Below are 14,701 nucleotides of genomic sequence, written 5' to 3'. Positions count from 1 at the left end.
CTGAGAAGGAGATGCCAAACAATAAGGGCCAAGGACCGAGCCCTGTGGGACACCACTTGTGACCGGCTTGGAGTCTGACACAGCGCCAGCAACTCTAACCCTGTGGGTTCTGTCCTTAAGCCAGTTTGCAACCCATCTTGTGACATATGGGTTTACATTTAAGCTGGTAAGTTTTTCTACAATACCCGAGTGGGGTATTGTGTCGAAAGCCTTTGCAAGGTCAAGGTAGGCTGTATGGACTGCCTTTCCCTCATCAATGGCCTTGGTGACTGTTTCGAAGAAGTCGACCAAGTTCAAAAGGCATGATCTTCCCTTGACAAAGCCAAACTGGGTCGGGTCCAATGTCTGCAAGTCCCCTATATCTTTGTTTATGAGCTCCATTATGATCCTCTCCATAGCTTTGCAAACTAGACTTGTTAAGCTTATGGGGCGGTAATTACCAGGGTCCGTAGAGGCGCCTTTGTGGAGTGGGACCACAGTTGCCGTACGCCACTCCTTGGGCACGTATCCTGTGGTAAGGCTGAGATTAAACAGCTGCCTTATGTGCGGGGTTAATTCCTCATTTAGCTCATGTAGCACACAGTCGGGGACACCATCCGGTCCCATTGATGCTGTGTTTTTAGCTTTAGAGAGAGCAGCTTTCACCTGCGCATTTGAGATGTCCGGGAGGCTACACTCGACTGGGATAGTTATCTCTCCTTTAGGGGGGGAGAGGGGGGTGAAGTTTGCACTGAACCTGTCTGCCAGTATGTTGGCAATGTCTGTGGGTTCAGTGATTTTTGTATCATTTTGTACTAATTCTGAGCATATCTGGGAGTTTCCACCCAGGTTCCTAACATAGCTGAAAAAGGCCTTATGATTGTCCTTTGAATCCATGGCAATTTTTCTCTCAAAATTGGCCTTAGTTGATTTTATGAGTGCTCGTAATTTTTACTAATAATGAACAGGGGTAACTTGCTTTTTATGGATTTTGTTCTATCATGTAATAGCTTTCTCCTCTTATTGTAAAGTTTGTTAATGGCTGGGGTCCACCAGACTGGATGTTTGCCCTTTGTGGAAAGAGTCTTGGTTTTATTTGGAATTGCCTGATCCATGCAGTCCTGGAGGTGTTCATAGAAGGCATTTGTAAGGGCTTCCGCAGCTTGGGTTGTGGTTTCCTCTGGCTCAGGGGCCTTGAAGGATACCACACCAGTCTTGAGTAGTGTGAAGTTTGCTTTAGAGAAGTTCTTCACTATGGTCTTTTTTGTTTGGGGTGGGGGCGGGATGTGGATTTCCAGTGAGATTAGTTTATGATCAGATCTCACCACTGAGGGATATACTTCTGGTGTGGAGCATTTTGTCCCCATGTTTGTGACAATGAGATCTAGTATATTTTCTCCTCTCGTGGGAACAGTAACTAGCTGTTCCATGGCATTTGAATTTATGAACTCCAGGAACCATTGGGCTAGAAAGTTAGGGCTTGAGTAATGTTCCCAGTCTATATTCGGGTAGTTGAAGTCACCCAATATGATGGTGTTTGGAGATACATTTATACCCTCCAGTGTCTTCAGGAAGGCTGTGTGGGGTTCCTGAGTTTGAGAGGGTGGCCTGTAGCATGCTACAATTTGTAGAGCAGTTTTGCCTATGGTTAGTTGCACCTGGATGGTTTCCGAAGCTTCGTGCGTTGCCACCAACCTGGAGGTGTGGGTATCCTTTATGAATATGGATACACCCCTCCTTTTGTGGTGTGGTCCGGGTTTTGGGGCGGAATGCATGATATGAGGTAAAACCTAATAGTGCCGGGGTGCTCTCAGGAGCCTTGAACCAGGTTTCAGTTACAGCACAGACATCGATGTTCTCCATACTGAGAAGGGCCTCGAGTGCGTGCATTTTGAGATTTAGACTTCTGGCATTGAGCAGCATTACCCTCAGTTTCTTCCCATTTTTGTTTTCTAGGGTGGTAGGTTTAGAATTTGAGCCTTGCCTAAAAAGGCACTATGGGGTGGCAAGAGCCTTAGCCAATATCCGGAATCCCAGGGTGACAGGTGCAAGCTGTCCCTTATGAAGCAGCGTGGCTTGTCAAGCATGTCATCCCAGGCAGACAGACACTGGATCCCCTTTGAATGACACCAGACATTAAGCCAATTGTTAAAGCTGATCATCTTGTCTCTATATTGTGGCATCATTCTTGGTGAAGGAAGGATACTGCTCAGGGTTAGGGTCATACCTGCCTGGGCTACATAATCAGAGAGCTCCTCTATGTCTCTTTTCATGTAGTCCAGGGAGGTACGTCTCAGGTCGTTCACACCAGCATGGACAATGACTGTGTCATATTTGTACTTGCCGTGGAGTGACCCGAGTGCTTGTGTTATGTGGTGGATTCTAGCGCCCGATAGGCAGCTTACTGTGACCCTCTCCTTGTTCAGCCTGGGGAGTGGGACGTCAGTGTGTCTGACTATGGAGTCACCTATGACAAGTATGTTTGATGTTGTATTTGGCCTTAAGGGCTGTGACTGCTTTGCACACTGCTTTTGTGGTTTATGTGTTGCTTGTGGGGTGTCTTGAGGTAGCAGTTGTTTGGGTGTCTGCTTTGGAGGCCTCTGCTGTTTAGGTAAATTTTTACTCAGAGCCTCCGAGTATGTCTTTGTGTGTTTATGTGTTTGATTCAGTGGAGTGGTAGCATTATGTGAGGCTGGTTTTGTGGTGTGTGTAGTTGCCTTCTCCTCCTCCCTCTTAATGTAAAATAACTGGCTTGAAAGCCCAAGTGCTTAAACCAGAATTAATACACTTTTAGAATAACAGACACTGAGCCCTCAATCAGCAGTTCTCAACCTAGAAGGATGTAAGCTACCTGTTCTGCCACAACAGTGCAGACCACAAACCCTCTCAGTGCAAAACAACTAACTGGTCCGAAGCCCAAGTGTTTAAACCAAAAGGCTTAGAATGAGTTACACCAAGCAGTAATAAATACAATTGAGTATTTTAAGATGATGCAAAAGTAAAAAGAAGTAGGTAAAAACACAAGTACAGTAAAAGCAGATGAATTTTTTTTTTCTGAACAAGTGCTGAAATCAAAGAAACAGATTTGAGTGCTGAAACTAGAAAACTGGCTAGTTATATATAACCATTACTACCACCCTGATAAAATCCCAGCACTGCAGGATCGAATACAACCCTATACTACAACTAGAACCCTAAGATCTAGTAATCAGAATATTCTAAATGTCAGTAAATTTAATAATGAAGCTGGTAAATCCCTCTATAGCTGTTCTATTTCTAAAGCTTGGAATACTTTACCTAGTTACTTGACTTCTAACAGCTCTGCCATGCAATTTAAAAAACCTCTTTAAAACACACTATATGGAAGACTGGTCAAGCTTCTGTGACTCCCCAGGGTAAACAACTAATGTACAAACTAATGTCTGTCATTCCTACATCCCCACCCTTTTGTATAGTGTACCATATGCTACCATAGGCTGTTACAATCAGTCATGTCTTTTTAAATTCATTATTGTATTTATTCCTATGTTATTTTGCTCTGTGAATGCTATGCACTGCCCTTTATGCTGTATATGTTGAAATGGCTGTTTTACTATCTTATATGAGTTGTTCTTTACTATGTTACTGTGTGCTATGAGTGCTATGCAATGCATTATATTCTTTATATTACATACTAACTGCTATGTATATCTGTAATCTGAAGCTTTTCTCCCAGACACTCCTCTGAAAATGGACCTGTGTCCAGTCGGACTATCCCAGTTAACAAATGTAAAATAAATAAATAAAAATAAATAAATTAAGCATGGCCCCCAAGAAGTGCCTCTTTACCTGACAACCAGGAATCAATATATGTACTATGTAATATGTATTAGTATACCTAGTCATACTCTTCATTACTACAACACCTGTAGAAATACTAGTACCAGGATATGGAATTGAGTCCTTTAGGACTGTTTCATAAACTGCTCACATGAAGTGGCAGTTCATTGACTGCCTCTCCGTCCAGTTGACATATATTTTCCCATCCTGAGTAGGGAAGGACTGGAGCCTTTATTGCTCAGTGGGTGCAATAAGTGACACCAAGGTCTTGAGGGAGGTGTAGAGTGTTTTAGAACAGCTGTTTGGCTGCATGATACTCAGTTGTTATTCTTGAGAACTTTATGTAGTTCTTACCCTCATGATACTTGATAGTCAGGAACGTTTCCAGGATTCATGACGCCACAGTCAGGACACTTGTATCTCCTACAAGGTGTTGGCATGTTCCAGACATGAGTATGGCAAGTAAGTACACTGCCAGTTCTCATTTCCACCTAATAAATGTGAATGTCACTGGTGCTGTTCTTAGGAAATCCCAGTCGAGGCAACACGTCAATGAATATTTGTGCAAATTTTTATTTCCATAAACTTGCTTGAAGCCTGCCTTTTGGAATGTCTAGTGCTTATAAACATTGACAACTTCAAGTTAGTGCTTGGTCCAAAGCTGAAATTATTTTAGACTCTGGCCCTCTGTTATTTATAGTAAAGGATGACTTAAAGTTGTACTTTTTACCAACCTTACATCCTCATTTACATTAATGTAGCTTTTATTGGTGCATCTACAGGTGGCTGAGGTCAAATTCATTGAGCATCCAATATGTGAAGCTGAGAACCAGAATTCCAGTCACTGTTTTCCATAGGAAATCACTGCTAGTGCAATTTCTAAATGTGCTCCAGCAGAGATTCCTTTGTTTTCGGAGATTTGTTCCTTCTTCACATTTGAGTGACTGTGGAGTTGGTTGGTATATATAAGTTCAGGTCTTGCAGGGGAGATGCTGCATGCCTGAACAGTGTGTGCATGTGTGTGTGTGTGTGTGTGTGTGTGTGTGGGGCTTGTACCCCTTGCAAGATTTTTAGACTTGCCTGTTTCTGTGGCATAAATGATAGATTTTTGACTGTGACCCAGGTGGCCTCATTCATTTAGTGGCCTTGGCATAAGAGGAGCTGGGGCAGGGGGAGTGATGGGACATGACCTGTTGGCCTCTTCTGCCGGGTGTGGAAGGAGGGAAGCACAAACTCAGGAACACACTGAGTGGTGCACTTTTTTCACTGCTGAAGACTGAGAAATCCACCACTGGTCTTTCAAGTGAAGAGTTAGGACTGCCTAAGAGGAATTTTCCCTTAAAGAAGTGAAGGGATGCCCTTCCCTTCCCTGTAGTCCATTACATGTCATCTCCTTGGAGCTTTGCCAGGTGTGTGTTAGGGATATGTCAACTAACAAAAAAACCAAGACACCCCAATGGCTGTCTAAATGATGGCCATTTCTGGTCATGGGTAGTGAACGGACCAATTGGCCAGTTGGGAGCTGATGATCAACAGACAGGGGCAAAGAAAAAGAAAAAAATACAGTTAGAGATTTCATCCTTTTGATATTTTGGGCATTTCTGTTTAACATTTTGATTCTTTGAAATCATGTAAGTTGGGGGAATCCTAGGGGAACCCTTTTATTTTACACAGAACAGAACAAAAAAAATAACATATCACCTATCAATACCTTCCTTTCTGAAATAAGAAATGCCACTGTAGCTACAATAAAAATTGAATCACAGCTCAGGTGTATGCTATAAACACACATGAAGGGAGTCACAAAAATTTAAAAACTGCACACAAGGAAACAAGGTTGAATTTGAAGACTTGCAGTCTGCTTGGCAGTTTGAATTAACTGAAAAGCCTTGTGAGTACCAACTGTATGGAAAAAGCCTGTCCCTGACAACATAATCATATTTGGCCTCAAAGTGTCTTTTTACCAAAAGGTAAACAATTAGGTTATGTTAGAGGGCAGATTCAGTGTGCGTTTTTGTACTGAATTTGTTTCGAATGAGTTTGATACACTTGTCTAGTACAATGTGTATTTATTTTTGAATGCACTCGCATTTACCTCACTATACAGTGGATACTTATCCTCTGTCTGCCTGCCATTACTAGTCAGATGAGATATAAGAAGTCTCAGCATCTAAACACCAATGACAACCACTACAATGATGTTCATTACATGACTGTGGTATACTTTACCAAACTCTAGTGTAGGAAATGCTGGTCATGTACCAGCATGTGTTGACAGGAAGGGAAGGAATGGTTGATGGCCAATTTATTTAGAGTACAGACAATACCAAGCAGATACAGCACATGAAAATAGTGCCGCCTCCAAATCACCTTAGTAGATGAGAAATACCTTTGTGGAAAAAGAAATGAAACTGAACAAAAATGTTTTTTGTTTTGTCTCACAGCAATTAAGCAATTCTGTTATGACAGGTGTAATACATTTATGCATTTGATTGGATCTAAGGATTCTTCAATGTACTGCTGATTAGTAAATGACCACTTGATCAGCTCCATGAGGTTGGCAGCTCATTAGATATTCACTCTACTGAAAGACAAATTCACTAAAAATACTCAGAACACATAGAAACACATTAGCATTCAAAGTACTTCCTAAATATATAATCCTTAATCTAACTCTATCTCTTATAGGTTCATAGGTAGGTACTAGGCTGTTGGCCCAAGGGCCTACGTAAGCCTAGCCAGCAAGGTTCCATAGCTTACGCCACCCAAGAAAGTTATTTTCCTGTGCCACTATCCAGCAGAGACACAGAAGTGATCCCCGGGGTGTATTTCCGATTTCCCATCCACTCATCAAGATTTTTCTTGAAGAGTGCTAATGAAGAACTTTGCTTGACATAGATGGGTAGCTTGTTCCAGAGTATAGGAAGTCTCTGGGACAGGAATCTATCCCTCCAGCGTGGCCTGTTTATTGTGGTGACAAGGTTTAGGTCCCTAGAGGGTGTAGCTCGGAGGGATTGGGATTTCTTTAGGTGTAGCATGTCCAACAGCTCTGGGTTTGACATAGCTTTATATGTTAGGCAGAGATCACCTCAGAGTAGGCGATATGCTATGGAGTAAATGTAAATCCAACTTGGAGCCTAACACTAACCCTAAAGTGATGGAGGCAACTTTTTTAATTAACATAGAGTGCAATAAAACTGAATTAAGCCACACACTGTTGGTTAAATGAATTTGATTGAATGGTCTTTAAACAAATGAACCAGAATCACGTATTTTGGTTTGAATTGTGAAATAAAGAAAGATACCAAAACATTTCCAGAAATTAATATTTAAACCTATTTTAGTAAATTAAAAAAATGTGTATTCCTTAAAAATGAACTTATCTGAAGAAAAAAGCTAAGGGAGAGCTTGTTGGGGTGAGGAAGATGCCACTGCTATGATCTAATCAATTATTATTGCAAGCCATCAGAGATCTGTGGCTCCATCTCCTCTTTTGGTTTGTGATACATCCTTGTTAATATGTTATAACCATGTCCTTACTGGGAAAGTGTGTGTGTGTGTGTGTGTGTGTGTGTGTGTGTGTGCGCGGGTGTGTATCCATGCAGTTAAATATTTATTTATATATTAATTTGTTGACAAGGCAAGTAGGCTAATCCAAAGTCAACTCTTTTCACTTTTAACTTGAGAAAAACTGCAAACAGAAAATAAAAAATGTTGTACAAAGCAGATTATAAACAACATGCAGTAGAATACTGACTGCTGTCTATCAAACAATGTATGTAGCTCTAAATCACTGTCAAATTCTGTGCAATATAAATTACACTTTCTCACAGGGGCATTTTACTTTAGTCATAAGTGATACTTTCAGTTGTGTGTTTAAGGAACTGTGATAGCTGGAGTAGCACACATCTGAGGTGCCTCTTGGTTTCACTGCACAGGGCAGAAAAACAAAGAATGCTTTAGTTGTGGTTAAGAGGGAATCTTTATGGGAAAGAAGAGGACAGCATTCATTCTGTGTTACTGATTTCAAACGTGTATGAGTGTGGGAGAGTAGCTAAAGAACAGAAGTATGAAAAGTCAGGGAGTAAATACAGCAATCAGAGAACAACGTTAAGATGCTCAGCATTTGATATTAGTATGCTATAGACAACAATGGCCATACTAGAGGTTCATGTGGACAATTTTTCTCTTATAAAGGATACAAACTTCTTGGCAGACTCTAGCAATTTAATGCAGATTAAGAACATCGATAAATATGGCCAGTTTTAAAAATCTCACTTTTTAAATGCTAGTAGACTTTAAATGGTCTGTATGTATGTATGCATGCATGTGTGTTATGGAAGGGAGGCCTGACCAGGCATTTCTATTTCCCCCTTTGCCAAATAAACTCTGTGGATGGTGTGGCTGTTTACAAGGTTGCTGTAGAAATCGGCTGTTACTTTTAAGTTTGGCTGGATGGAATATAGGTTATCAAGCCACAGTTAACGGATGCATATTTCACAGAATGTCTCTGGGCAGATGGACTTTACACCAGTGACTTCAACAAAAAATAGCGCTACTCCCTCTGAGACACCTCTGCATTACTTACATGAGGGGGGATTCCAGAAGTCTCCTCTTGCACGGAGGTTGGTAATTTGTATGGAGGTTGGTGAACTGTATCCATCATAGATGTAATATACTTTTTATTTTCTGTATTATCCAGCTGTGAAGATAGGTAAAGGCTGCCAGCCTAGCCAGATTGAATTTTGTAGACAATTTTGTCATTTGTAAATATTAATGTAAGTCACAGGCTTGTTCTCTTAAATGTGAAAAGACTGCATTGGATACTGAACTGCAAAAATGTAACAACAGTGCACTCTGCTGTAAGAAAGCTAAGTCAAGCATTTTATGACTGTCTTTGATGTCAAAATTCAGAACCGATATGTCTAGAGGGAGGCATCCTGCTTATTGTTTTAAGACCAGAGTTAATGGCTAGAATTTGCATGTATACATGTCCTTTATTGCTCTGGTTTCTGACCAGGTGTAAAGAATGTAAATGTAGTTTCTGTTAGCCTGGGAACACCAGAGAATTGTGAAGAATGATGTCATGTGAAGCAGCTCTGTGTTATCAATTTAAAGAGAGAGAATCAGAGAGCTCTGAGCATTTGTCTTGAGAACATCCAACATCACCAGCACTCCTTTGCTCTATATGTAATTATTTAGAACTGTGTTTTCTCCTAGAAATAGCTAGGAATTAGGAAGATTAGACTAAGTGTTTTTTCTGTGATGTCAGAACTTTTCTACGGTATTATTTTAAGTATTTCTCTGTGATCTCTGAACTCTTGACTAGCACTGTGTAGTAAGAAGTATTGTCTTGTGTTTTCATTATTTATTATTAAATATTTTTAAACCTTTCAACTGTGGCTGTTTTATGTAGAGTTAATTTAAGCTCTAGAGTACATTGCATGTATATAGTGATACTGTACCAAGTCACTCTAATAAGCCTTGACTGTTCAGTCACACTTACCATTTGGATAATAATATTGCATAGTAATAAGTGGATACCCTACATAAGGGCTTTTGAGTAGTTGATAAATATTAGTGGGTGGTGGCAGTGATTTCTACCATATAGTCTGGGTAAAAGGGGCACAGCTGGAGAACCTGTACCAGTCTTCTCCAGGAGTGTCTGTGTGGTTGATTAAACTCTTATCTCAAAGTGTGTGTTTGTCAGCTACTTAGGCAGGGACACAAAGCACTGGTTGGACAGAGAGGGTGCTGGAGGTTTTTGCTTGCCCACTAGGCTGAGATCTGAACCCTATAGCTGTGCCAGTGGGGAGTCTTATTGGAGACCTGGAGAGAAAGGGAGAAAGCAGCCCCAGACTGACTGTGATCTCTGTGTGCTCTTAAGGGAAATTGTACTTTACTCTGTGTGTGTGTGTGTATTTATTATCCTTTCCCAATATGGATGCCCCTCACTGGTGTTAGCGGTGAGGATTGAGGCTCCTTAATTGTTGGGCCAGTGCAAGGGCGTCACACCGGCTAAGCACCATTTCAACAAATAATGTTCATTGAGATGACGCTCAACAAACTGATTGTCAACAGACCATAAATCATTCAGACTGCATAACTGGCTATCAGTTTAAATAAACAATGCATAAGTTCTTTCATCCAAGTACACAATGCTAGTGCAAGTCAGTATTTGGCATTGATAAATGCTTGTTGGGTATAGTTGATTTGTGACAATCTGAACCTAGATGAAAGCAAAGATGCAGTGCCATTTATGTCAGAGCTGTTTAGATATGAGAGAATCTGTTAATAACAAAATTATCTGTACAAAATACTGAAATAAGCTCATGGTATTTTCAAGGTTATGGAGCTTAATGCTGAGTAGAAATGTGTAGTAATGGGGTGTGCAATTGCAGTATGTTCACCATAACAGATGGGAATTTGCTGTAGGCAGATTTCTGCCTATCCAGTCTGACCTCCAGAACTTTGGATGTTCCTTGGAACAGCTCCTCTCCTCCTCACACTGGAGACATCAGTAAGATGCCAAGTAGAAAGAGAAAAAAAAAAAACAGGCCATCTTTTGTTCTTTTTGCTGTGATCACAGCAGGCCTTTTACAATGCATCTTAAATGGGGAAAAGACCAACCCACCTTGGGTTTTTCCAAAGTACTGAAAGTCAGGTCATATAAGCAGACATCAGCCTGTTATTAATTTCCATCTGTTATTAGGAGTAATACTGCAGCAGTGGTCATGGGTGTTTGAACATCTACTACTATGGTAAATCATTATAAAACTGTACATTTAGGATGAATAGGGCTGTAGCATAAAATCCTTAACTTATACATTTATTAGAGAATTTTTGTAATTGTATGTTTTGGAGAAATTGTCAAATATTTAGATTTCTGTTGATGTTGTATTAAATGTCCAGATTTCTACGGAACTGAAGTACTTGCGCAGAATGTACTTTATCATTTAAAATACTTTGCTGTGATATTCAGTCCTTATTAAAATGGATACATAGAGGAGGTTTAAAAGAGACTGGACAGGTTTGTACCAGACCTAAAAAAATAATTTGTTCTTGCAGGCAGAGGCCTGGATCAGTGAACGAATGCAGATGTTGCAGGATAACTCCCATAAAGACATCAGCAATCTCCGGGACAAGCTCAAGCTGTTACAGAAACACCAGGTCTTTGAAGCTGAAATTATGGCTCATGAAGAGATCATCACTGGTGTCTTTCAGGTAAGGAAGACTATTATATCATCTGAGCTATGTTTTCTGGGATGATCTGGGACACCCAAAACAAATCAGAAAATCAGGATTCAAGTGTAGGCAATGTGTCCAAAAATATGGTCAAAAGTTCATTATGAAAAGTTTCAGAAAGGAAACAAAACACATTGTTCTCTCACCCTACTGTCCACGCAGGCAGTTGTGTTGTTGAACCCCTTCATTTATCACAGTCACTGCACTTTGAGTTAGACAGAAAATCCTTTTGTGGTAACTATTGTTCTCAGACCAAACTTTCAGCTTAACTACAATTTTGTTGATTCAATCACAACACAGTTGGATGCATGTTCTTATTCATTCTGGGAATTCTAGGCATCCTTATTCCTCCTGGGAATTCTAGGCATCCTTATTCCTCCGGGAAATTCAAGGCACATGCAACAGTTCTTTTCATTTAGCATGAGGACTGTAGGTCATGTTGGGGACTGTCCCGTCACAAAGTTATCATCATCTTGGGAATGATTTTGCACAGTAAGTATTGTGAACAGAGCAACCCATCATCTCTGCAAACTTATCTGAGCATGCTCAGTATTCATGTTGTGCAGCTTATTACTACAAATATATCTAAAGAAATGAAGCTCATCTGACAGCAGTGTTCTGCTGACCAAAGAGATCACTGAGGCATTAATGCACAGTTCACAGAATCTGGACTGTTGTCATGTCAATTTTTCAGGTAGTTTTGGGTACAGTTGACATCCATTATATTGCCAGCATATAATCACACAAATTCTTGCAGTAATATCAGCAGATTAAACATCTTATATTTCCAGAGATATGGCAGTGGAGTTTTTATCTAGATTGTTTAATGAAATCGTGGAAAGTGAGAGGATGCCTGAGGAATGGAGAAAAAGTGTTTTGGTACAGATTTTTAATAATAAGGGTGATGTGCAGAGCTGTAGTAACTACAGAGGGATTAAATTGATCAGTCACAGCATGAAGTTATGGGAAAGAGTAGTGGAAGCTAGGTTGAAAAGGGACGTGATGATTAGTGATCAGCAGTATGCTTTCATGCCAGGAAAGAGCACTACAGATGTGATGTTTGCCCTGAGGGTGTTGATGGAGAAGTGCAGAAAAAGTCAGAAGGAGTTGCATTGTGTCTTTGCGGACTTAGAGAATGCATATGACAGGGTGCCTAGAGAGGAGTTGTGGTATTGTATAAGGAAGTCGGGAGTGTCAGAGAAGTATGTAAGAGTGGTACAGGATATGTACGAGGGTAGTGTGACAGCAGTGAGGTCAGCGGTGGGAGTGACAGATGTGTTTAAGGTGGAGGTGGGATTACATCAAGGATCAGCTCTGAGCCCTTTCTTATTTGCAATGGTGATGGACAGGTTGACAGATGAGATCAGACAGGAGTCCCTGTGGACTATGATGTTTGCAGATGACATTGTGATCTGTATTGAGAATAGGGAACAGGTATTGGAGACCCTGGAGAGGAGGAGATATGCTCTAGAGAGAAGAGGAATGAAGGTCAGCAGGACTAAGACAGAATATGTGTGTGTGAATGAGAGGGAGGACAGAGGAATGGTGAGGATGCAGGGAGTAGAGGTGGCGAAAGTGGATGACTTTAAATACTTGGGATCAACAGTTCAGAGTAATGGTGAGTGTGGAAGAGAGGTGAAGAAGAGAGTACATGCAGGATGGAGTGGGTGGAGAAGAGTGTCAGGAGTGATTTGTGACAGACGAGTACCAGTAAGAGTGAAAAGAAAGGTCTACAAGAGGGTAGTGAGACCAGCTATGTTATATGGGTTGGAGACAGTGGCACTGACAAAAAGGCAGGAGTCAGAACTTGACGTGGCAGAGCTGAAGATGTTAAGATTTGCACTGGGTGTGACGAGGATGGACAGGATTAGGAATAAGTATATTAGAGGGTCAGCCAAGGTTGGAAGGTTTGGAGACAAAGCCAGAGAGGCAAGATTACGTTGGTTTGGACATGTGCTGAGGAGGGATGCAGAGTATATTGGGAAAAAGATGCTATGGATGAAGCTGCCAGGTAACAGGAAAAGAGGAAGGCCTAAGATAAGGTTTATGGATGTGGTGAGAGAGGACATGCAGGTGGTTGGTGTGACAGAGCAAGATGCAGAGGACAGGAAGAAATGGAAACAGTTGAACCGCTGTGGCGACCCCTAATGGGAGCAGCCGAAAGAAGAAGAAGAAGATATTTCCAGAGATAAGTTTTTGTCCAGTCAGTTTAAACTGCTCTTTTACACATATATACTGGGTAATTTATTTACCAAATGACCTGTACCAAAGTTGCAGTTGTGTGTACGTGGTTTTTTTGGATACAGTTACCTTTGGTAACAATTTTTTGCAGGGGTCATTCAGATATTACTGACAGATGAGTATAAACTACTGACAAGGTTGCAATACTAAAAAGAAGTATTTCAATCTATGTAATAAACTTTCTTCCAGCTCCTCTCAGGAACTGCTGTTTTGCTTCTCTGTTACTTGCAAATGTGTTTCAGCAAAAGTTATCTTTCATTAAAAAAGCACTACTTATGAAAAGAGGATGATGACTCATTTTTGCTCCCTTGGACAGAGTTCCATTCTGCAAGGAGAATGAGATCCAAGAAAGACAATTGGTTTAATGGAAACAACACCAACAGTAAAATCGATTAAATACCCCAGTTTTTAACAATCGTCCTTTTAATAAAATCTGAATCCCCATTATAGGTCGAAATAAACAACAAAGGAGCATTCCCTAAAGTTTGTGGTGTAACAGGCCTTACAGAAGTTATTGTAACACTACCAGAATTAAGAATAGATTTATAAAATCCACTATGTCTTTTACCTTGAACCTCATTAAACAATTCCACACATAAATTCTGAGGATAACCTCTTTTCAAAAACAAAGAAGTTATATAATTTAATTCTTCCACGAATTCTATATCATCACTAACCATCCTGGCCACTCTAACCATCTGGCCTTTAACAATAGCTCTCTTTTGATGGTTAGCATGCCAACTGCTGTACTGAAGATAGGAATTCAAGAAGGTAGATTTCCTATAAATCTTGGATTTAAATCTACCATGTGTCTTATCTAAGGTAAGTCTAACATCCAAGTATGTAATAGTATCACTATTATACTCGTGTGTGAACTTTAAAAACCAAACAGTATTGTTAATATATTTAATAAAAGCATCCAATATAACCAATTCACCTTCCCATGTAATAAATATATCATCCAAAAATCGTGTATACATTTTAATATGCTTACTATATGCACTGGTGAATAAAAAAATGATCCTCCCAATATGCCATTATATAATTGACATATATAGGGGCACATGCAGCTCCCATGGCCACTCCATTACTTTGCCTAAAATAGTGCCCCTCAAAAAATATAAAATTATTATATAGGACCACTTCCATTAACCTAACCATAACGTTGATTTGGTCTTGCTCAAATATACCTGTTGCTGCCATTTGATCCTCTAACCATGTCAAACCAGTATCATGAGGAATAACCGTAAACAAATTACATACATCAATGGTGAGAAAAGTAATATTACCGTCAATTTTAAAGGCCTTCACTTTCTCTAAAAAATCCCAAGAATCTTTAATTATGTGAGGGAAACACTTCAAACCTAATTTCATATGATGGTCCAAATATTGACTAATAAAACAAGTTTTACTTCTC

General features: G+C 40.2%; 1 protein-coding gene across 1 annotated transcript in view; it reads left to right on the top strand.

Annotated features, from left to right (window-relative positions):
- SPTBN5 (spectrin beta, non-erythrocytic 5) overlaps positions 1-14,701 on the top strand; it is a 1,783,454-nt gene that overhangs the window by 914,232 nt on the left and 854,521 nt on the right. Inside the window, exon 38 of the mRNA XM_044073536.1 lies at positions 10,867-11,022. Coding sequence (XP_043929471.1) covers positions 10,867-11,022 — 156 coding nt within the window. The remainder of the gene's footprint in view (positions 1-10,866; positions 11,023-14,701) is intronic.

This window comes from Protopterus annectens, chromosome 6.part0, assembly GCF_019279795.1.
Source record: "Protopterus annectens isolate FY-2018-M chromosome 6.part0, PAN1.0, whole genome shotgun sequence".
In the NCBI taxonomy this organism is placed as follows: Eukaryota; Metazoa; Chordata; order Ceratodontiformes; family Protopteridae; genus Protopterus; species Protopterus annectens.
This window is presented reverse-complemented; position numbering and strand designations above follow the sequence as displayed.